General features: G+C 43.6%; 1 protein-coding gene across 2 annotated transcripts; it reads left to right on the top strand.

Annotated features, from left to right (window-relative positions):
- Positions 1–2,207: 2,207 nt before the first annotated feature.
- LOC147626290 (uncharacterized) lies at positions 2,208–22,632 on the top strand. Of its 2 annotated transcripts, none has more exons than XM_086816440.1 (2): positions 2,208–4,750; positions 21,260–22,632. In XM_086816440.1, the coding sequence occupies exons 1-2, from the start codon at positions 3,046–3,048 to the stop codon at positions 22,168–22,170; spliced, it is 2,616 nt and encodes an 871-aa protein (XP_086672566.1). In that variant the 5' UTR covers positions 2,208–3,045; the 3' UTR covers positions 22,171–22,632. The 2 variants fall into 2 exon arrangements, with proteins under 2 accessions (XP_086672566.1, XP_086672565.1); XM_086816439.1 differs by having other exon boundaries at positions 2,248–4,750; positions 21,248–22,632.
- Positions 22,633–24,110: the final 1,478 nt, after the last annotated feature.

Raw genomic sequence — 24,110 nt, 5'->3', positions numbered from 1 at the left:
ACAATAAAAAATGTAAATGTAAGAAGTAATGATATTGCCCCACATGTAGAGCAGCAATCATAGATGCTTAGTGGACTTGGAGAGTAACACTAGATTCACTAGATTCAGTGTTAGTCCATGGTTAGGTAGGTTGAGGGGACAGATATAGGTACACATGTAGATCAATCTTTTGTGCCTAATTTGTTAGTAGATTATTCATACGTGGCTGGGGCTTCGAGTAGAAAGCTTAGCATTCCGTCAATGGTGGTTACTCTTGGTGCAAGGAGAACCAGAGCTGTTTTGATGAAACACTTGCTAGTAGTGATCTAGGTGTATGCATGTCTACGAGGGTTAGATACCTTGTTGACAGGTTGAGATATGATGGATATACAGCCTATCATTATGCTTCCATGATTAAAGTAATACAAGAGTTGGAGCCCACTTATTTTGAGTAGGCATTTGGAAATAAAAGTGTAAGATGGCATGAATGAGGAGATGGTAAGATTGGATGTAAAATCTAACACAGGAGTTAGTGCCTTTGCCTAAGAAAAAGAAGGGAATTGGACGTAAATGGGTGTATAAGGTCAAACATAACTCGGATGAGTCAATGAGATTGGTTACCAAGGGTCGCAGACTTATGGCATTGACTATGAGGAGACATTCATCTCGGTTACGAGAATGGCAACCGTTGAGAGCTGTCATTGCTATGGCTGACGAAGGGTTATTCTTTTCATCAGATGGATGTAAAGAATGCTTTCTTACATGGTGATTTGTAAGAAGAAGTATACATGATCCACCGGCGGGTTATGAGAGTGATGCACACCCAGATTTTATGTGCAGAGGTTACGCAAAGCCTTGTATGGCTTGAAGCACACACCTAGAGTATGGTTGAACAAGATCAAGGAGTATCTTATTACCATTGGATTTTAGATATCCAATGCAGATTTTTCACTTTATGTGAACAAGACAGGTAGAGGGATCATGCTGTTACTTAGTTATGTGAATGACTTGATTATCACGAGTGATGTTGACATACATGAAGGATGCTTTTGAAGCAAAAGTTTGAGATGAAGGATTTGGGTGAGCTGCGGTATTTCTTGGGTATAGAGGTGGTGAGATCACCTCATGGCATTTTGTTGTTACAAAGGCAGTATGGCTTTGACATGTTGTCTAAGTATGGTATGATAAGCTATAAGTCTATTTCAGTGCCATTGGGGCAGAACACAAAGCATTCCACAGATACATGTGAGCTTTTAGAGGATCCCACTATATACAGGTGCATAATAGGTAGCTTGATCTACAAGACCATTACTAGGCTAGACTTGAGCTATGCTATTGGACTTGTGAGTCAGTTTACATAGGCCCCAAGAGGAAGCTACACTTGGATGTGGCTAGATGTATTCTTAGGTACATAAACTCCACATTTGATTATGGACTTTTCTATGACGCTGGTACAGAGATAGAGCTATATGGATACACAGATGCTGATTGGGCTAGTAGTGTAGATGATAGGGGATCTACCACTTTATGTTTTCTTTTGGCTACTATAAGTTGGAACATGTTGAATATAGAGGCAGAGTACAGGGGCACTGTTATGGCAGCATGTGAGAGAGAGAGAGAGAGAGAGAGAGAGAGAGAGAGAGAGAGTGTGGGAGTGTGTGAAGAGAGAGAGAGTGAGTGAGTGTGTGTGTGTGTGTGTGTGTGTGTGAGAGAGAGAGAGAGAGAGAGAGAGAGAGAGAGAATTTCTGTGTGAAAGCGTGTGGGAGGAGAGACATGTGCGAGTATGTATGTGTTAAGAGAGAGAGCAGGCCTCGGAGAGATGGAGAGGGAGAGAGATAAGTGTAGAGGGAGAGGGCGAAAAGAGAGAGAGAGAATAAAGATTTCAAGAAAATATAAATATAAATATAATTATATATATAGATGTATGGTTCAAATAAATATAATTCACCAAGGTTCGATAGAAACAATGTCCCGTCTGCAAAGTCCATTTGCTTTCCACCTGGCAAACGCGTTGAACGAGAAGACGTGGGCACGATAGACGCCTTTGATATTTATGAGTATGCCCAATCAAATTTAGCCAGCTCAACTCGAAACTCTATAAAAAGGCGTACTTAACTAGAAACTGTATAAAAAGGAGAGCCACGTCACTGACCGCCCCTTCGAGGGTTAGTGGGACGACTTCCTGACTCGTGTGTGTTCGGATTTGCTTTATGTGCGCAGACCCCACCGCCGCCTTTCTTTATGCATTGATGGGCGTCCTTTGCAACCTTCCTCGGTCCGACCACATCCACTGCCTCAGATTCCTGTCACCATAGCTATGGTGCATGGCTCAGTATGCGTTAGCCGTATACGAACACACTGATTTTTATCTCATTCTTCCCTTACCATACCATACTCCAAAGAGTCCTCCGCATCTGTTCATGGTGTCTGGCTTTTGCTCAATAATGGATGCTGTGAAGAGGCAAATGCATGCTCCGAGATGGCTATGTCTTTTCATTCCTTGAACTGTACAGAAGCTTTGGTATTAGGGCTCCTTTGAAGTTTGCCCTTGATCTTTCATAATTGCAACAACTCCTGTGCTTTGAATGGAAGCTTTGCCCTTGACCACCACCACCGCCATCATGGCCTTTTATTGAGCCTTTGCACACATGAGGTAGAAGCTTTGCCTCTCATTACACGTTTGAGAAGCCCTGAAGGAGAGCCTTGCTCCCCTTAGAAGAAACTTGACAAAAGTGGGATCTGCACAGGTGTGCTCGCCTCTTCTGCAGCTTGCTGAAGCATGCCATTTGCGCAGCCATCGATGCATAACTTCAATTTGCACATGTAGTCTGTGAAAATGCAAGGCTCTGTAAGGTGCCAGATGTGTCTAGTGCTCAACCACAAGGTGCTGAGAAAAGAAAACCTAGCAATGTTGTATCGGCTCAAATTTCTCCTACTTCTGGTAAAACTACTAGAGTACAATGCACAACTGGCGAGAGATCACTGACGTCCTCATGGATTCGACGATTAAAGCCTCGAGATGAGCTGGAGCTCTGGAAAGGGAACTCTGTCGAAGCTGTTTCTGAGATGACCTGCCCTGAGGAACGCCAGGATTCTATTGAAAATATAGACAGAGAAGTGAGCAGCTCACAGCGTGCTTGGTTTTTTCAAGAGAAGGCTTTAACAAAGACAGATGGAGGCAGACCAAGGCTGAACTTGAAGAATGAAGCTGTTGTGGACACAGAAAGGCAAAAGGTAAGTGAGCAGAAGGATTCTGGTGCTGTTGAGAGACAGAGAAGTGGCTTTATCAGAGGCAAAGAGAGTATATCATATGAAGCAGGGAAGGAGAGTGCAGAAAATGCAGTTCTTCTCTCTAGTTATGGATTTGGACCTTGGACTAATCTTAGTTCAGGTGGAAAACCTGGAGGAAAGTCTCACTTCTTGGAGTTGGATAGAGGAGGTTTCAGGTCTAAGAATGTTGTTTGCAATGTTGTAAGCACACAATTATCGAAGCAAGTTTGGAAAAATACACATTCAAATTTAAGTTTGAATAATTCAATGTCGAGATGTAAACCTGGTAGCACTCAAGGAGAGGCAATTGCCTCAATTACTATGGGCAAGCCTCCATTGCCACCCATTTGTAGCAAGCTTGGATTGCCGCCAGGGCCTCTCAGTCAAAAGACTCAAGGTTTTGGCAAGGTGGTCCCATTAGCTAGTGGGAGGCGTGGAGGTTTGCTTGACCAGCTTACACAAGATGTTCATTCCAATGGGCAGCTTTTGGAGACACCATTTAGCAAAGAGACTATGCCGGTCAAACAAGTGGTCACCTTGCAGGAAGAGGAGATGATCGAGATTGCTGAAGCTAAACATGCTACGGCAGGGTTGCCTTGTCAGAAACCAAGGCCATTGGAAGGAAGTACAAAGGCTAATTCAAAGGAGCATGCAAAAGGTGCTCCCGATTGTAGGTCTCACCTTTTTGCCATCACTTCGGTGGAGAGGGGCAACAATGTGATTCTAGGTAAACATCTTGCCGAGGGAGCTAGTGTCAGTCTCGTGATGGAGCAACAAATTGGCAAGTGTAGCGGAGCCCCATCTTCTGATGATGCTGCTACGTTAATGGAAAATGATAAAAGAGAGATTTGTGAAGGCACAGGTGCAATTCTTGTGGGGAAAAGGCGCTCCGGAGAAGGCACTAATAATTCTAAGAGTTCAGGAACTGCAAATCTATCATCTGATGTTCCCATTGTCAACTTGGATTTAAAGCTTCCACGGCCTGATATTGGAGTTCCAAAGGTTGTCAAGAGCAGCGATTCCTTCAAACCAGCTGAGCCAAGAAAAACTGCATTGCAGCAGTCACCTTCAGAAAGCACTCATGGGACAGCAAGATCAGACAGAGCTGATGCAAGTGCCTCAGCCACTGCAAGTTTACCCTGGGAAATGTTTACAGAAGCTTCTGGCGCTTCAAAAAAAGCTAGGGAACAGTTCGTGGAAGTATATTATCAAGCTCGTGATGAACTGAAGAATCAGAGGACATCTCAGATCACGAGCAAGGCCCCTGCTACGGAGATGGATGATGGTCCAAGGCTTACATTAGGGCCAGACACTGATGTTCCTGCCTGCAGGCTAGAAAGGCAATCTTTGAAATACCAGAAGTTGTCAGCAGGACATTTCCAGTCTCAAGGAAGGTGTAAAGAATCAAGTACAAGTCTGGAACACAGAACTCAGTCTCTTGGCATGAATCTGAAGGCGGACTTGCTGGAAAGAGAGCAACATGCTATCAGCTTTGCTGAGGGTAAGTGGAAGTCCATGTATGTTCAATTGGTCTCTGCATATTTTAGGTAGGAGAACCTGTCTTTCTTTTGTAATTGAGACTTCTGTATTGAGACATAGAGAGTAGCTTGGAATCACACTGATGTGGATTCTATCTTCTACAGTTAACATATTCCACATTGTATAAGACTCATCTCTATTTTGTTCAAACACTTAGCATACTGAATGCATTTTTCCTGAATAAGTTGGGCATAAAATCTCTAACATCAAAGTACAATCTATGTGCATAACAAGCACAGACTTGGAATAAGAGTTGGCAGACTCTGCGTAACAATCTGTGGCCACTTCGTACTTTGCGGCAATTTAGGCTCAATTGTCAAATTGAGGTGGACTTCTCCTTTCTATAGGTATTGATGGGTTTGCATTTCAGCCCAACTTTTTGTTTTCCTGCAGTTCCCCCCATAAATACTGCGGCTGGCCTCATCCGCATTAAGCATAGCCTTCTCATAGGCATATTGCAAAGGGCTGATTCCTGCATGACCTAGCTCTCATTGTACGCTTCTTCCAATTTCCCTCATGGTTTAGGTGCCACATAACCTGCCTCGGAACCCATATATATCTCTTTTGGAATTTCACATTGTTCATGAAGTAAATATGTGAAGCATAGAAGTGGTTAAGTACATGAAGTAAATATGTGAAGCATAGAAGTACTGAATGTCTTGAACGGGGATGAGTATGTTAAGTATGATACATTTTTTGTTACATCTATACATATGTTTGTATATGTGAGTTTTTACTACGCATATGCATGCATAATATTTTATTTACTTTTTTATCTATGGACATGCGTGTGTGTGTGGTGGTGGGGGGGGGGGCACGTATGCACACTCACATTCGCTTGTCCACATTCATTAAAAAGGGACTTGTGAATTCTTGCTTGGTTGACCGGAGTCTCGAACTCTCTAATAACCTGTCCGCCCAAACCTTAATAAAGTGTGAATCAAAGTGATGCATAACTTATCCCCCCACACTTTAATGAAGTGTGAACCTGCAAAACAGAAAAATAAGCCATAACTCTTGTTGTTACATACACTGAGGTTCATAGTGGTAATGCACAACAGGGCCTTCTTTATACCTTTATGTGGTGAGATCTTTAGCATCCAATTCACAGCGTAGAGAGAGAGAAGAGAATAGAAGAGAAGTAGACGACACAGTATTGGGTCCCAATTGACCACTAAAGGGCCCCCCCCCCTACAAGTAGAAGTATTTGCTTATATTAATTCTTTGGAGAACTGCTATACAATGCTTGAGAACAAGCAATATGACTGCCCAACACAAGGACGAGTAAGACTGTACGTCAGATGAGTATCCACCAATCCAAGGGCTCTGCAGAAGACTCTTCGGGCCACTTATGCAAGTCCAGAATAGCTGTAGGACTGCATATATGCTAGCTGCGAATGGAAGAGGAGCTTCAATGTTAGCTTGGAGAGAGTAGAATGCTGATTGTTGATTTGCTGATTGAAATCTGTTGTAGACTTGCTGATTTGTTGAATGATTTATGCTGGAAATCCGTGCTTGTTTGGACAAAAACATGCATACTATCCAAAAAAAAATGCTGAATAAACATATTAAGCAAGCATTAAATGCTGTGCTTCTATTTGATGCTGCCCAGCCTGTTGGTTGCCTAGCCAAAGGCTGCTGTCTGTCCCCTAGGCTGGCCGACAGGAGCAATACCACTCTTACATGCTGTCTGCCAGTCCCTTATGGCCCCTAGGGCTGCTGGCTGAACCTTACAGCCAGGTTAGGCTGTTGTATGGGCTGCCCAAAGGTGCCCGCAAGGCATGGGCTGCCCATGGTCCAATGTAGTGTTGAGATATCGAGCTCATCCAGTGAGGCGGTGGACACTGATGACCCGCCTGGGGGATAGGTCCCACACTTACACCACTGGCATGGTTAGTGAGATCATGGGTGATATGCGGTCAGTGGGATGACAGGCTGTGTGACAGCCATTCTAGAGACTGGCATAGTTATAGCGCCAGCTCATTTAGTTGGGTTCACACTATAGAGAACCCGTGTATGTATTGGTTGAGTACCTTTCATATTATGAGTACTCTTATCTTGTATATGGTGTTTAGAGTGTTGAGTGAAGAAGAAGAAGATTTCCAGCCTCTCAAAACCTTGTGTGTTCTCTACTAGGGTTTTGTGAGTGTGTTTGTGCTTGCAAGAGCTCAAGCTCTCTTCCTCCCTGTATCTTTTCATGGTATCAGAGCCTGGTGCATGCTAAGGGTTGAGCTGCAAGCAAGAGAACCACAGGAAGCGGTACGATCAACTACTCTTCCCTATTTGTGTTGGTGACTACACCCTTGTCGGTGGCTCTACGGGAGGCACCGGCAAACGATCTCTGATTGAGGAGCTTTCTTCGCGGAAGTAAAGCTATAGGGCAACTATACTGTCCTATCGGACGAAATTTCTTGGGCCGAAAACGCGTTTCGGGCGCGTCTGGACCTCCGTTTTTCAGAAAGCAGGCGATTTCGAGCAAGTCATCGATTCTCTGCAGAACTCTGTTTTAAGAACTGCAAGAAGAAAGATTGACTGTGCAAACACTGTGGGTGCTGCAAAGAGGTCAACAGTTGCCATTGGGTGTATGTATGCACATTGAAGTCACTGGTTGTGACATTTAAGAGTACTACAGTATCGCTGCAGAAAATACAGCAGTTTGTGCAGGACAAACCAGAGTGCTATTTCTGGTAAAATTGTGTGTCTGGCAAGATGTCAAATGATGGCATAACCCAGATCGTGGCTGAGAAGCTTGATAAGAATAACTTCCATGCTTGGAGGTTCAGGTTGACGAATTTCTTGATGGGAAAGGGCTATTGGGACTATATAGAAGGTGAGCATGAAGAGGCACCGGAGATACCGGACATAAATCCGAGTGCTGGCTGCAGATGTGAAAGAGTTTAAAGACTGGAACCAAGGAGCCAGGAAAGTTATGTATTAGCTCTCCATTAGTATACATGACACCATGATTGGGCACAATTAGGATGCCAAGTCCCCCAAAGAGGCGTGGGACACCTTGGTTAAACTCTATGAAACAAATACCAAGGCACGCAAGATACAGTTGAAGAACGAACTTCATACTGTGGAGAAAAAGAGCATGTCTGTGAATGACTATGCATTGAAGATAAAGGGTATTGTGGAATCCCTTGTATCTATTGGTGTGTCAGTAGATGATGATGATAAGGTGGAAGTCTGTCTACGTGGTCTCAGGCCACAATACAAGGCGTTCAAGACGTCTATTCAGACTCGGGAAAACATTCCCAACTTTACAGATTTGGTGTCTATGCTGATTATAGAAGAGGAGCTTGGGTGAAGACCAACAGTCTTCACAAAACAAAAACAGTTCAGAGCAACAAGCCTTATACACAAGTTTAGGAAGAGGACGAGGAAGAGGAGGCCGTGGACGCAGTCAAGGAGGTGGCCGAACAGGTAATCAGAATTATGGTCAGCAGCAGCAACAACAGCAGTCTCAGAATTCACAACAACAACAATAATACGCAGGTGGAAGAGGCAAATTCAGAGGCAGAGGGAGTCAAAGAGGTCGTGGAAATTGGCAAAGGCAGTATAATGATGCACGTGAATGCTTTTATTGTGGTAAGCCTGAACATGTGCAGGCAGAGTGTTATAAGAAGCAGGCTGACATGCAAAATGGGAAATTGCAGCAAAACAACTATGCATCCTCAAGCAGAAATAATGAGGATAATGAAAGGTTGTTTGTTATGCAGCATGTCGTGAATGCCATGTCTGAAAATGCTGAAGTAGCACAAAAAGATGATGTATGGTATGTGGATTCAGGTGCTTCGAACCACATGATAAGTCATGGAGAGTGGTTCAAGGAGTTGAAAAACCCGGAAAGACCAGGTTTTATGGAAACAGGGGATGACACTGCTCATCCAATTGTCCATGTTGGAGATGTGCCATTGTCTATGGAGGATGGCAAAGTGAAGTACCTTGCAGATGTACTTCACATTCCGAACATAACAAAGAATCTGGTTTCAGTTGGCCAGATGATTGAGCAGGGTTTGCAGGTTAGGTTTAACCCTGATGGTTGTTATGTTGAAGACTTTAAAGACAAGTGCAGGTTGGTTGCAAAAGGCAACAGAGTGGGCAGAATGTTTACTTTGAATGTAGACATGCCTGAAATGAGTGCTGCGATGTTTGCAAATGGTTCAGGAATTGTTGCAGACACAGACATTTGGCATAAAAGAATTGGACATGTGAATGTGCAGAGAATGAAGTCTATGCAGACTAAAGAAATTGTGACAGGGCTGTCAAAATTTAAAGTGGAAGGTATGCAGAGAATATGCAATTGCCTGAAGGCAAGAAAGCCATTGGATGCAAGTGGATGTACAAAGTAAAACATAACAGTGATGGAAGCATAAACAGGTATAAGGCTAGGTTGGTAGCCAAAGGGTATGCACAGACATATGGCATTGATTATGAGGAAACTTTCAGTCCAGTTGCCAAGATGGCAACAGTGAGAGTTGTGATAGCAATGGCTGCGTCAAAGCAATGGTCTTTACATCAGATGGATGTAAAGAATGCATTCTTGCATGGGGATTTGCAAGAAGAGGTGTATATGTTGCAGCCACCTGATGTGAGTCACCCCGAGCATGTTTGCAGGTTGAAGAAAGCCTTGTATGGCTTAAAGCAAGCACCAAGAGCATGGTCTGACAAGATTTTTGAATATCTTGTCACTATTGGCTTTCATGTAGCCAATGCAGATTTCTCGCTGTATGTGAGACATGGTGATAGAGGGGTTGTGCTTGTTGTCATCTATGTAGATGACTTGATCATTACGGGGGACCATGATGCAGAGATCTTTGATGTAAAGATCTTGCTTAGACAGAAGTTTGAGATGAAGGATCTGGGGGAGCTCAGATATTTCTTGGGCATTGAGGTGATTAGGTCACCACATGGTATTGGATTACTGTAGAGACAGTATGGCTTGGACATGTTGTCCAAGTATGGTATGACAGGCTGTAAGCCTATCTCAGTGCCATTGGATCAGAATGGCAAGTTGAGTGCAGATTCAGGAGAGATTTTGGAGGACCCTACTATGTATAGGTGCATAGTAGGAAGCTTGATATACATGACGATCACCAGGTCAGATTTGAGCTATGCTGTTGGGTTGGTGAGTCAGTTTATGCAGGCTCCACGGAAACCACATTTGGATGCATTGAGACGTATACTGAGGTATGTGAGGTCTACTTTGCATTGTGGACTATTCTATGAGACTGGGACAGAGATATGTGTACATGGGTACACAGATGCTAATTGGGCTGATAGTATCTCAGATAGAAGATCTACTAGTGGATTCGTGTTTTCTTTGGGGAGTGCTGTTGTGACTTGGAGCAGTAAGAAGCAGCCTACGGTTGCTCTATCCAGTACAGAGGCCGAGTACAGAGGAGCTTCTATGGTAGCATGTGAGGTAGCTTGGTTGAGAAAGCTACTTGCAGATTTGGGTCTATTAGTGGATAGACAAGTTGTCATTTTCTGTGACAACATTAGCAGTATACAGTTGGCCAGGAACCCAGTTTTTCATGCTCGTACGAAGCATATAGAGGTCCACTACCACTTCGTCAGAGAGAAGGTCTTGGCAGGAGACCTTGACCTTGTTTATGTCAGCACAGAGGATCAGGTAGTTGACATCTTCACCAAAGCATTGGGTACAGAGAAGCTCCGCAAATTCAGGGCTTCGCTTGGTGTACATGAGATGGAGTTGAGCTCGAGGGGGAGTGTTGAGATATCGAGCTCATCCAGTGAGGCGGTGGACACTGATGACCCGCCTGGGGGATAGGTCCCACACTTACACCACTGGCATGGTTGGTGAGATCATGGGTGATATGCGGCCAGTGGGATGACAGGCTGTGTGACAGCCATTCTAGAGACTGGCATAGTTATAGCGCCAGCTCATTTAGTTGGGTTCACACTATAGAGAACCCATGTATGTATTGGTTGAGTACCTTTCATATTATGAGTACTCTTATCTTGTATATGGTGTGTAGAGTGTTGAGTGAAGAAGAAGAAGATTTCCAGCCTCACCTTGTGTGTTCTCTACTAGGGTTTTGTGAGTGTGTGTGCTTGCAAGAGCTCAAGCTCTCTTCCCCCCTGCATCTTTTCATGTAGGGCTGCAAACATCTTTTGTATTCATTTCCCTGACTTGCTTAGATTCTTTTGATGCAAACCTACTGCAAAGGTTGACTGCCACATGTACCTATCTGATGAATTCTCCGAGCTCTATGGCTCGGAGATTGACCTACGTAGCTCGTGCCTGACTATCTCTGGATTGAGGGCTCACGATGGGGTCACGCCGTATGACAAATATTCCTATAAAAAGGTATTACTTTTGTATTAACGTTGCACTGATGATGATGCCAATGTGCCACTGTGTACCCTAGTGCAGGGTGCCTTAATTGACTCTGGTGCAGATTATAATGTTCTCTCGTTTGACACATGGATAGCCTTGGGTCAACCAACACTTGTACACATTCCCTCCTGCTTAGCTTGGCGGCAGATTCCAAGTAGTCTGCCAATAACTAGGGATACTCTTGAAAGAACTCTTTATCCAGCCATTATGGTTCATAGGTTCCTCGATCCTTGAACTTTGTATAAAACTGTCGTATTCTTCGATCTGAACCATGCTTGCATCCGTGGAGGAGAATTTGTTCTGTCTCTATGACTTCTACCTCGTCGATTGCATCCGGTTGTTACTCTTCTGATACATCCTACAATGCTGGACTTACATTTTGCTTCAACCAAGAAACATGAAAGACATTATGCATAGTCCAACTTTCCGGCAACTTCAACTTTAAAGAGACATCACTTAACTTTTGAATGACGAGAAGCGGGCCGAAACTTTAGAATGAAAGCTTGGAACAATGCTTGCCCACTTGCTTTAGCCGTTGCTTCATGATGCGTCCTAGATTCATCTAGGTATATATATAGATATACCTAATCCCCTTCCTTAAAGTAGACATCTCGCCTGGATTTGTTGGCTTACCGGGTATAAGCTTCCTAAGCTTTTGCAAGACGCTCCTTAATTGACTCTATGGTCTCTAAAAATGTTTCGGTTGTTTTGTTGGCCTCTAGAGATGGTGATACTTGTCTTGTCAAAAGAGATGAGAACCAACGACCAAATGCTGCCTCATATGGGCGTCCGGCCAATGCTCGATGAGTGAGTATCATTCAGGATTGCGTGAACGAAAGAAAGATATTATTTCCATTTCGAGCATTGGTCATCGCAATATGATTTGAGAATGTCAAAGGTCAATTTATTATATATTTTTCTTTGGCCATTTGTTTGTGGATGAAATGCACTGGAGACGTGGAACTTAGTCCCAAAATTGTCAATCAATGCTGTCCAAAAATGAGACGTGAATTTAGGATCTCTGTCTGATGTGATTGTCCGTGGCAAACCACCATGGGATACCAAAACCAAATGAACAAGCGAGCTATGTTCTCGGCTATGGCTATTTCCTTGATTTGAATGAGCATGCATGACTTACTGAATCTGTCCACAATCGTCATACATTGTGTGTTTCTAGATCCAGCTGATATGGGAAGAGGGTCTACGAAGTCCATACTGATGTCGTGAAAAGATTCCTCTGGAATAGGCAAAGGTTGAAGTAACCTTGCCTATTTTGTGTGTGAAACTTTCACTTTTTGATATATCTGACATGCTTGGATGTGTTGGTAGACATCCTGTCGCATTTTGGGCCAATAAAGCGACGTCTCTAACTTTTTCAGGGTATTGTTGATACCCCCATGACCTCCGACAAGAGAGTCATGGGCATCATGGAGAAGCAATTGGCGCTTTTCTTTGAGTACACACAAATAGTCTTGAAAAACAACCAACCATCTTGTATACTGTAGTGGCGTGGTTCTGAACTAAGGGTCAATTGATACTGAGTCTCAAATTCTTTTGAATCCGGATATTCTGTCTTTATGCTGTCCAAGTCCTTGCCTTGAATTTCTAGCATAGTGGATCCTTGCAATGTTTGAATTGTACCTTTTCGATTGAGAGCATCGGCAATTGGCAATAGGATTGTTTTTACTAGACATATTCAATCATTCCCCCGAATTGTTAGAACACTTGACTCCATCTAGAACACTTGACTCCATCTAGACTGCTTGTCACTCCATTGGGCACTGGGCATGGTTTGTAACCATTTAAGTGCATGGTGATCTGTCCTAACTGTGAAATCTCTCTCGTAAAGGAAGTGTTTCCAATGTTTAAGTGTGGTCATCAGTGATCACCCCAAAAGCTCTTTGTCATATACCCAATAATTCTTTTTGGTGGTATTCAACTTGCGGCTATAATAAGCCATTGGTCTATCATCTTGCTGAAGACCAGCTCCAATGGCTAGGTTAATGGCATCGGTAATCACCTCGAAAGAATCATCCCATGATGCCAACCGGTGTTACATAGAAACACGTTTCATACCTCTTGGAAATGTACGAAACGTTTCGCCTTGTATAAAACGTGTTTTTTTCCTAGCCCAATTTTAATAATGTCCTAGACCACATTGCTTTCATTTTGTACATTTTTTCGGTGCGCCTTTTCCAGAGGCGGTTCCCTGCATGTTTCTCGACGGTGTGTGTACTAGCTGGCCGGTGATAGTGCGCCCATGACTGTCCCATGTGCTCCTTGGTGTCTGTCCTTGGGCCCTATGAAGGTCTAACCATTTGGTCCTCCATGCTCTTTTCACATGATAGAACTCATGCCCGGGCACATGGACACATGGAAACAGGGTTCCTAAAGCTAGAATTGGAAAAAGCACTCGTCTCGGTCAAAAAGCAGAAAAAAGCAACCAAACTTTGTTGACCAAAAAGCTGAGGGCACCGTTGGAAAGGGCATGTCAAACTGAGTCAAAAGGCTATAAGCTGCTTTTTCAAAAAGCAGCTCCAAGGCAAAAAAGCAAGGCCTTGAAGTCGTAAAAGCATAAATCAAGAACTTTGACTATTATTGAAGCAAAAGCAAGGAGGCAAAGCAAAAGCACGGAATAAAACAAAAGCTAGGAAATAAAGGCAAAAGCAAGCATCCTCTCAAGTATTTAAAGACCATGTACCCTCTTGGTGGACCATAAAAGAATTTTTGGAGGTTTATAGAAGAAGTACGTGGAGAACTCCCTTGGGAAAGCAAGAACATCATCTTCATCATCTTACCACCTCCTTTCTACAGGCGGCCACCTCTGCAGTGCTTGTATCCATTGTTGCTCCACTGACTGTGCCGCCCTTCAGCCCCACTACTTCGCCTCCAACCGCCTTCATCTGTTCTATGCGCCGCCCAGCAGCACCTGTTTTATCTGGCTGTGCCGCCATTGTGCCACTCGAAGCCGGCTTTGCTACTGCCTCCCGTCGCCGCCGACACCAGCTAGCAACGCAGCACCGCCTCTGCCTACAACAGCGCCACTTCTGCTCGCAGCTGCGCCACCTACTACTGGCTGCGTCCCCTTCGCCTGCTGCTCCTGTGCGCCTCCACATTCAACTGCGCCACCTGTTGCTGCTCCTATGTGCCTTGGCAAACCAGGCCTCTCTGCCTCCAACAGCGCTGACTGCGCTACCTTAGAGCACCGCCACCATCCTCTTCAAACACCTAAGAAGAAGAGGCTATTTTTCGAATCACGTATTCACCACCCTCGTGTTTGCTTTCTCGGGATTGATTTTGTCCGGATCGGATTGAGAACAAAGAGCTTTTGTGGATACTTGGGAACAACAATTTGATTGATTGGATATTGGTACTAGCCCGGTGTAAGTCTCATGTGGGTCATTCTTATGTTGAGCTCGGCATCAGTTATCTTGTGTCTCAACATCGACCTCGGCCTGATCTCGACATCGACACCTTTGTTTGATATTGTATTCATTTGTTGTATTGGTCCTGGCTTGGAAAAGCCCGTGGATTGTTCGTGAAATAAATTCTTGAGGAAGGGGTGGCATGAGTTATCTTGTGTCTTGACATGGACCTCAGCCCGATCTCGACATCGACACCTTTGTTTGATATTGTATTCATTTGTTGTATTGGTCCTGGCTTGGAAAAGCCCGTGGCTTGTTCGTGAAATAAATTCTTGAAAAGGAGGCGGGGCCTATTCCCCACTCAGCGTGGTATACCGTGTGAATCCCCTATTCCCATCTCTCTCTCTCTCCTTTTCTCTCTCTCTCTGTCTCTCTCTCTCGTACACGTGGTTGCATCTGTCACTGCACACTTCATTGGGCTTACTCTCTCTCTCTCTCTCTCTCTCTCTCTCTCTCTCTCAGGCTGCCCATGAAGAATACTAGCTGTTGGGGACTGTTTTGGAGGCTTCCATCGCGAAGAAATATTGAAGGCAAGGGTTTTTATAATTTTATTATGATTTCTAGCCACTGTATGTGTTGTACCAGCCCTTGTACTTGCTGGACCTGTTGTACCAGCCCTTGTACTTGATGTACTTGCTGTGCCAACCATTGTACCGGATGTACCAACCACTATTCTTGCTGTACCAGCCCTTTGTACTTGTTGTACCCGCCATTGTACCAGTTGTACCACCCATTGTTCCTGTTGTACCAGGCCTTTGTACTTGTACCTATTGTACCAGCCAAGGTACCGGTTGTACCAATCAATATACCTGATGTACTAGCCCTTGTACTTGTTGTACCAACCATTGTACCGGATGTACCAGCCACTATACCTGCTACACCCAACCCTTGTACTTGTTGTACCAACCATTGTACTTGTTGTGTCAGCCATTGTACCTGTTGTACCAGTTGAATGGAGAGTTGTACTTGCTATACCAGCTCTATTGCATGAAGACCCGTGGTTTTAAGGGAAGAATTAGTACCCACACAGAGGTATATGGTTTATATTGTTGGCTCAGCATTTCTAATGCTATGTGTTGGCTGAATTTTATAGTTGCCTCGTGTCGGGCTGTGTTATGGCATTTGTATATGGATAATCCGGGCCGTGGGGAGAGTAAGGCCCTCAAAGCTTGTACATGATATTATTCTTCTTGGGTAACAAAATACTCCAAGGGGCGGGGGGGGGGGGGGGGGGGGGGGGGGGGAGAGAGGAGGGGGTCGGGCCATTCCAACCTTTATGCGGTGTCACATGTGCAAGCTCCACTTTCAGCATTTGTGGATGTTTTGTCCAGCTTTTATGTTTTATGCAAAGTGATGATGGATATGTGTTAAGGCTGTGGCCGATTTCAGTGTTTAGTTGCATCAATGGTCAAGTGTTTTGCGAAATCCGGGGGCACCCCGGAAGTTACATTGGTATCAGAGCACAAGCTCTTTCACACTCTTGTGTGAAGACGATTCTGTTGGGGTATAAACACTAGCTACTAGTGTAGTTAAAATACATCCGACCTATCCACTTATGGGAGCAGTCATGCATCAAGGCATGTGCAAAAGACAATCTGATTTATGGGTTTTTAGAATCCATTTTGGAATCGTGGAATTGGCTTTATTGCATGTATTCTCTTCTATATGGAATTGGCCATTTATGCCTGATCTTATTATTAAGATCGAAGGCAACCGATATGGAGCAATATCTTTTGGTTGGCATGGTGGATTCATAACCCTCATGTCACAGGATCGAATCAAGAAAATAAAAGCTAAGTATACTTTGCTTTTGCTACTTATTATGAAGTGATTTTGATATTCAGTAACCCTTGTATGCCTGTACAAGGAGAATAGTGTGTTGTTGTTTGCCTTGAGATGGTTTATGGCTTCCTTTATTGGGATGGATTATGTTTTTGGCTTCCTTTATTTGGGATGCATTGGACTTATGGAACTCATGGTTATCTCATGGGTCAAAGATTTCTATTGGTGGGCCGAAATGCCTGTAAAACTATTGGTGGCCGAAATGCCTATAAACTATGAGTAGCAGTAATGCTTATGGAGCATCATGATATTTATGCTTGTTGAATGATTCTTATCTTATGTTACACACTTGAGCTCACCTCTCCTCCAAGGTGTGGTCAGAGAATCAACCCCGAGTGCAAGTGGCTCTCACATGGGGCAAGTCTAGTATTCATAGTCATAGGGAATGGGCATTTTTAGACTCGGGAATGTTGGGGATGGTAGCATCTTCCCGTTCCCATTTCCGTCCCATGTCACTCTATAGTCACAAGGAATGGCCATTCTCAATCTTTTCCTTCCTCGTTCCCCGTCCCCATTTCGCGTCCCATGTGACTATGCTAGTATCAGGTGTTTTGGGAAGGTGAAAGGCCAAGATGTTTTAACCTTTTTATACATATATGAATATATTGTTTAATTTGCTATCTTTCAGAGATTAGCCTTGGGATTAGCATTGCACATTGACATGACATAGCAATAGCGGGGAGATTGTTCTTGAACTTGACAAGGTAATGCCTAGATAGCTTGCCACCTGCAAGCTCACGCTTCTTGTGAAATGCAGTTTGTTTTGGTTGCAAGATCTCGTTAAGTTCATCCCCTTGTGGTGGATCTTTAATGATATGAATATATTGTTTAATTTGCTAACTTTCAGAGATTAGCCTTGGGATTAGCATTGCACATTGACATGACATAGCAATAGCGGGGAGATTGTTCTTGAACTCGACAAGGTAATACCTAGATAGCTTGCCACCTGCAAGCTTACGCTCCTTGTGAAATGCAATTTGTTTTGGTTGCAAGATCTCGTTAAGTTCATCCCCTTCTGGTGGATCTTTAATGACTGGTTTCGGCCCCACATACTTGTGGAGGAGACTCACATGAAAAGCATTGTGACATGTATCACAAAAAGAAAGAGAGAATGTGGATCAACATTTCTAATGCCTGATGTTTCACCCAATCATTATCTTTGATGTCTAGTTGCTTTCTATGCTTGTTCACAACTCTCTTATGCTCTTGAGACCTTTCAAAAAACTATCCGTACTTGGGCAAACGCATCCTCCATGTCTCTAACATACTCATTAGCCGCAAATATCTCATCCTTCATGTGAAGGATGGGTGCCAACACCACTTTACCATATACAATATCAAATGGAGCCTTTCATGTAGATGCATGCACCTGTTGTTGTATGCAAATTCCACAAGCAGTAAATATTCTCCCACGAAGGCTTTTGATCCGCTACGCAACATTTAAGCAGCTCCAATGCGGCTGAATTTGCAGCCTCACTTTGGCCATCCGTTTGAGGGTGGTATGCTGATGAGAAGTCCAGTTTTGTGTCCTTGTTATCAAACAAAGCCCTCCAAAATAGGCTCGTCGTCCTAGGATCTCTGTCCCCCACAATGGACTTGGGCATGCCATGATGCTAGAACACTTGTGCAAGAAATATCTTGACCATACGCTTGGTCTTGATTGTTGTCTTGATGGGCAAGAAATGAGCTTGCTTGCTAAACCTGTCTACAATAGTCCAAATTGCATCATTTCTGTGTTGTGTCCTCAGCAAGTCCATAGCAATACTTTCTCATGGTTGCGAGGGAATAGGCAATGTTTGAAGCAAGCTTGGAGTCTTTTTGTCACGTGCATTCATGCAGTGTGGTACACGGTGACAAATTGGCTCATCAACAGGGCAAGAATCATGTATAGAAGTAGTACCTTTTAGAATATTTTGTCGTATGCCGTGACTCCTTTGTGAACCCTTGTCCGGGACATGTCAAGCACGAGCTACGTAGGTCAGTCTCCCAACCATAGAGGTCAGTGTTAGGTCAATCCTCTTAACCCACTGTGGAGAATTCAACAAGTGTTCATCATATAGGTGCATGTAGATGTCAGCCATAGGAGCAAGGTGGTGTCAAACGTACAAAACGATACGAGTTTACGTGGTATAGAATGTTGCCGATTGATAAAGTACGTAAAAAACGTTACGTACTTTTTAATGTTTAAATCATGTGTGTGTGTGTGTGTGTTTGTGTGATTGGTCAAGAAAGCTCAAAGTCTATATCTAATATCCTTTTTTAGACAAGGAGTGATGTATCAACACATATCACATTCTCCATTTCAGCCTATCTAAAAATTTTAGCATAACAAGTGCAAGTCCAAAAAAATAATAAAAAACAGGTTTGAAACATTTGCAAGTACAAAACGTCCTAAATAATAAAAAACGGGTTTTGAATGCAACCTTGCATAGGAGTAGTCCGCATTGTAAGCATGTAAATGCACTTCATGTAGTTGGGGCCAGCCCCAAAGATGGGCAAGCCTTGCAAGGGGTAGCTAATACCCCTAGCCAGTATATAAGACCAGTCGGCAGCCTGCTGGGGGCTAAGAATGCAATTAGACAGGACATTCAGGGCCTAGACAGCAGTCGGCCAATGCCAGACTGCTATCGGCCAATTTATGCAATAGTCAGCCAGCAACTTGACCGGAAAACAGAGCATTAAATGCTATTTATTACAGTCATGGGCTTTATCTGCTGGCGGACAGCATACTAAGGTAGGCGACCAGCGCCCTGAGATCATATAAAAAGGGAAGCCATAGCCAGTCCCACAAATCATCAAATAAAATCATAGATATTAAACAAAGTCAGTCAAGCATGTGTGCATAGGCTCTAGCCTTTGTATACCTACAGCCACTCTTGTGCTTTCAGCCCAAGGCAAAGAAGCTCAGTCTCTTCAAGAGTATTCAGCACACCAACCCTTAGTCTTGGGCTGGTGTATCCTCTTCGAAGATAGAGTCGCCTACAGCTTATGCAGAGTTCAGGGTTTGGTTGCTTTGTCCTTGCGTTTGGCGGTCATGTAGTCAGTTTGTCTGCTCAGTCTTGTGGGACACAGTTCAGCTTATATCCAGTTCTCCAGAAGAAGAAATAAAGCAAATACTCCGCTTGCAGGGGGAGGCCCTTCAGTGGGTAATTCGGGACCCCATCTGGTGTTGTCTCTACATCATCTCTTTCAAATTCATGTATGTTGTTTTAAAGGATTGCTAAAGACTCACTAAACTCAAGTTTAAAGAAAGGCTTCGTTGTTTCATACGGTCCTAGCTCGGCGCATGCTACACGTTTGCCTCTCAAATTTCACCTTTTGACAAGTGATACATGCACACACATATGCTTGTATATCCTTCTCACGCCTAGCTAAAACAAATATCGTTCAATCATGCTGGTAGTGGGCAATATACCTCTATCACCATCATAGAGAGGAGAATGACATTCTTCCATAACTTTTTGTCTCATGATTGACACCACACATAAGTAGTTATCTTTCATGAGATAACCCTCTTTGATCACATATGAGAGGCATGTGCATGGCCAGCCATCAAATCAGCCCATAAAGTGGAAAATTCTGCATCTATATGATATGAATCACACATGGCAGACAAGTCTCCATGAGATGCAACTACATTCTACTTCATTGCGTTATTAGTTTGAACATGAGATACAATGGAAATAGTGTTTCCTTCCATGCTAGCATCTGTCACATGCTCTCGGCATTTATGCATGAAAGTGATCGTGTTGGTCTTGTAAGCCTTGTGTGGATCAAGACACGTATACCATAGTTACCGCGGAACAGGAACGTTCCGGGAACGTCGGATGCTAGAACGGGAGCGGGAACGGGAACGGGAGCAGATCGGAAACGTCGCGGAACGCCACATCATATGACATGTCAGCATATGACACAAAAAAATGTAACTTTTGTATACGGATAGCCAAATATGCTTCATAATATTTGCTCCCCCAAGACATGAACATACATTTCTGCAAGCAAAACTATTAAAAAATAAAATAAAAAAAATCCGGAACGTTTCGGGACGTTTCGGGAACGTGCCTTCGCCCGGAACGGCGTTCCGGCGTTCCAGGAAGGCGGAACGACGTTCCGTGGTAACTATGACATATGCCCAAGGCTTACCAAGCAATGCTTCCATTCAATGGGGCAACGAAAAAAATTTCATGATCCAAAAACCCCTTCATGTGTATGCACAACTTGCCTTGCGTGGATCAAGACGTGTTTCCCAAGGCATTACCAAGCAATGCTGCCATTCAATGGGGCAACGAAAAAATTTTCATGATCCAAATACCCCTTCATGTGTATGCACAACTTACCAATGATTGGCGTTATTTGCACTTCCTTGCCAACAAAAGTAGACCCTGCCTCAATTTGAGGACTCATGTCCTCTACATCAATGCCGAAAGCAGCTGCCATCTGGCAAAGATATGAAATCATCTGTTGCACGATCATCAAACATAAACAAGGCAGGCTGATCTTTGAGCTGTCCCCATGCTTTGCATACAACCCTTCTCATAGCTAAAATGTTTTTCCAACTCTTCTTTATTGAGAGCCAATTTTGTGTTTTTTTTTTTTTGGCTTGTTTTTCATGGGTCTCTAGAGCTACTCAAAACAGCTTATATGAGAGGAATAAAGATTACCCTTTCTTTTTTGGCAGTAGCAGAAAAGAATGGGGGGTGTCCCTAGTCATCACTATGCACATCTTTCTTACTACAAAGGTTACGTGAAAGCACCATGGCATGTGACATGATTGATTAATCTATCTCATATATTGCAACAATAGTGCTAATAAGTGATAAGCTAGTTGCTTGTGCAGGCAAGGTTCAGGTTATACTGCCTGCAAGTGAACAAGGTGGTTTACACAGAGACAATGTTTATCATTCAAGCTCGGCCTCACCATGCAGACAGACAGAAGACCTTAGCAAAGGTCAGATGCTACAACATAGGGTAAATTTAAAGGCTTCACAGGGAAGTGATCAGGACAAAGTATGTCAAAGGCAATTCGGGCAGAGGTCAGATGCTTTAGATCAAATCTATAACAAAGGGATAAGGTCAGAAAGTAACATGCCCAGTGAAGGCCAGGGTTTTTCAAGCAATCCAGCTGTTAACCATCAACAGTTGGCATCAAAGCTTAAAGAGCATCCCCAGTCTAATGGTTTGGGTCAAGTGTCCGGATCACGGAGTCACCATAATGATAGGCAAGAAATAACCACTCCTCTACTTGGCAAACGGCTGCGTGGACTTGAGAATCATGGTATCTCAAGAGTAGCAGAGAAGGGCCTGGTTGCTCTCCGTGAAAGGCCACCAAGCAAGCCTCATAATTGGCTCCAAAGATGGCATCCAACTTCTATCAGTAAAGCTGAAGGCAAGCCGGGGCATGCTCATGTATTGTATGATGGAGTAGGGCAGGACTCTGTCAGATATCTTGCTCTTGGTATGAAAAAATTCAAAGATGGTGATGGTTGTGGAGTATTTGGCAGAGCAAAAGAAGTGAAAAACACTTCGGCTGACGAAGAGCAGGGATTGGAAGGGCTGCCAAAATGCTCCCAAGTGCTCCCAAGTGCTGCAGCTATGGCCATTGTTGGTACAGCAGCTAGGAAATTCTGCTCTGCACAACCTCAACGGAAGGGCTATTTTTCTTTTTGGTCGGAGTTTGGAGCTCCTCGAAAAGTAGAGCCTTCACAAGGAAAAGCAAAGGCCAAACTGTTGTCAGAGGCTGACCTTTAAGGAAGTTGGGCCCAACTGCTGATAGTTCAGCACCAATATAGCTAGATCCAAACCATAGACAACTGTGATAGTTCAGCGCCAATATGGCTAGATCCAAACCATGGACAACTGTCATCAGGTTGTTCAGTATGCATTGTTTTTGAGTGTGTAATCAGCTGTGCACATCTACAAGGTTCATGGCATGTTGGCTTATATAGCAATGGTGTAAATTATATTTTTAGCTAGGATTTCGGAAGCAGTTTATTTTATATGCACGGTTTCCATGTTGGCCTATGTGCAACCACCTTGTAAAACCATAGGCTTCGCTGGGTTTCCAGAACTGGCTTGAATAGTTTTTCTAAGCAAAGTTTTTTCTTGCCTTGGCTCTTCTGGCACTGGCTTTGCGATTTCTCCCAGTGTGGATTCTATAAGAGGCCTTGTAATTGCCATCTTGACTAGTACACGTGTTCTCTCACTCCAAAACCTTTTCAAATAGCTTTTGGACTGCTTTATTTTATCTTTCAGTGCACACAGAATGCTGGTTGCAAGTTGCTGTTGACAAGTTCCATAACTGGGCTTTACTACCTTCCACAGGGAATGTCAACACCATTATGGGGCATGTTACCAGAGAAGAAACTGGAAATGTGTTGGAATTTAAATGCTGACCTCTTTGTGTGGATTTATGAAGAGGCAAGAGGTATTGGCTACTGGTTTTGAAAGGCCATCTTGAGCAGGCCAAGTGTTCAAGAACAGTTTCTGAATAGCTTTGGGACTATTTATCTTGCTACTATCAGTGCAAGTTGATAGACGTAGTTGTGTAACCGAATTCTTATTGGCTTTCAGGGATGTGAACAATGCCACTCTGCATGCATGCACACACAGATGCTTCCTCCCATCTCAGCAGCAAATCCTTTTCTTTGCCCTCTACTTCCACCTGCATGCATGCGCTCACAGATGCTTCATCCCATTCTGAGCAGCAAATCCTCAATCAAGATGGTCCTGTGCAATCGTGAGTGGACACAGTTACTTTGCTCTACCTTGCTATAATCGTTCAAATTAATCCTGTGCAATTGGTAGATTTGCTCCACCTTTGGATGGCCATTCAATAGAACTGCCAATAATTTTCTTCCCTCCCTTCATATTATACTGAACCCACCCTTTACTGCAGGTATGCCCTTCATATTATACTGAACCCATCCTTTACTGCAAGTATGGGGGAGCCTTTTCTCCTATATGAGTGCCTTGATGAAAAACTCAGAGAAAAAATTCTTAAAAAAAGATGCATCGGCTAAACAATTTGAGTATAATCCATCCTGATTTAGACCTATTTCACTATGCAATAGTGTAGTCAAAATGGAAAGCAACACATCATGAGTGCATACAAAAGGAGTACCTTAAGATTGTGGTGTTTCATGTTTGCAAAAGAAGAAAGCTGTTGTGCTCTCTTCACGAGAGAAGATATGCCGTTGTTTTTCTTATTTTCTTGTACTCTTCAACAGCTGAAAATATAACATTAGATTTACGAGACATGTCAGGCTGTATTGTTTTTTTTTTTTTTGTGCTCTTCTCAGTAAACATAACGACTACAGCTCTCTCTCTCTCTCTCTCTCTCTCTCTCCATTTGCCTCTTCGTCGTCGTCCTCTTTGTTTCTTTGTTGTAACCAAATCAAAGTGACTTTTTGTTCTTTTGACTGGCCCTAGGTCTGAGATCCTCCCATAGTTACCGTTTTCTCATCGCCTGTATGTAGTAGGCGAATCTCATCGCCTGTAGGCGCCTTTTTTTTTGCCCGTTGCTGTTGAAGGGAACCCCTATAGAAACGCCTAGTGGGGGTTTGAACCCAGGACCTCCAGGTCCCAAGACAAACACTTTACCACTTGAGCTGCAGTCTTATTTGATGGGAGATTGCATCTTACCACTTTAGGTGCAGTCTTATTTGATGGGAGATTGCATCTTTTTTTCT

Source organism: Cibotium barometz, chromosome 22 (genome assembly GCF_041138505.1).
Source record: "Cibotium barometz isolate CiBa-2024 chromosome 22, ASM4113850v1, whole genome shotgun sequence".
NCBI lineage: Eukaryota > Viridiplantae > Streptophyta > Polypodiopsida > Cyatheales > Cibotiaceae > Cibotium > Cibotium barometz.
This window is presented reverse-complemented; position numbering and strand designations above follow the sequence as displayed.

Coding starts and splice junctions, on each gene's coding strand:
- LOC147626290 (XM_086816439.1), top strand. CDS start 3,046: ATGACCTGCCCTGAGGAACGCCAGGATTCTATTGAAAATATAGACAGA. Junction 4,751..21,247: donor TGCTATCAGCTTTGCTGAGG/GTAAGTGGAAGT, acceptor GTGATAAGCTAG/TTGCTTGTGCAGGCAAGGTT.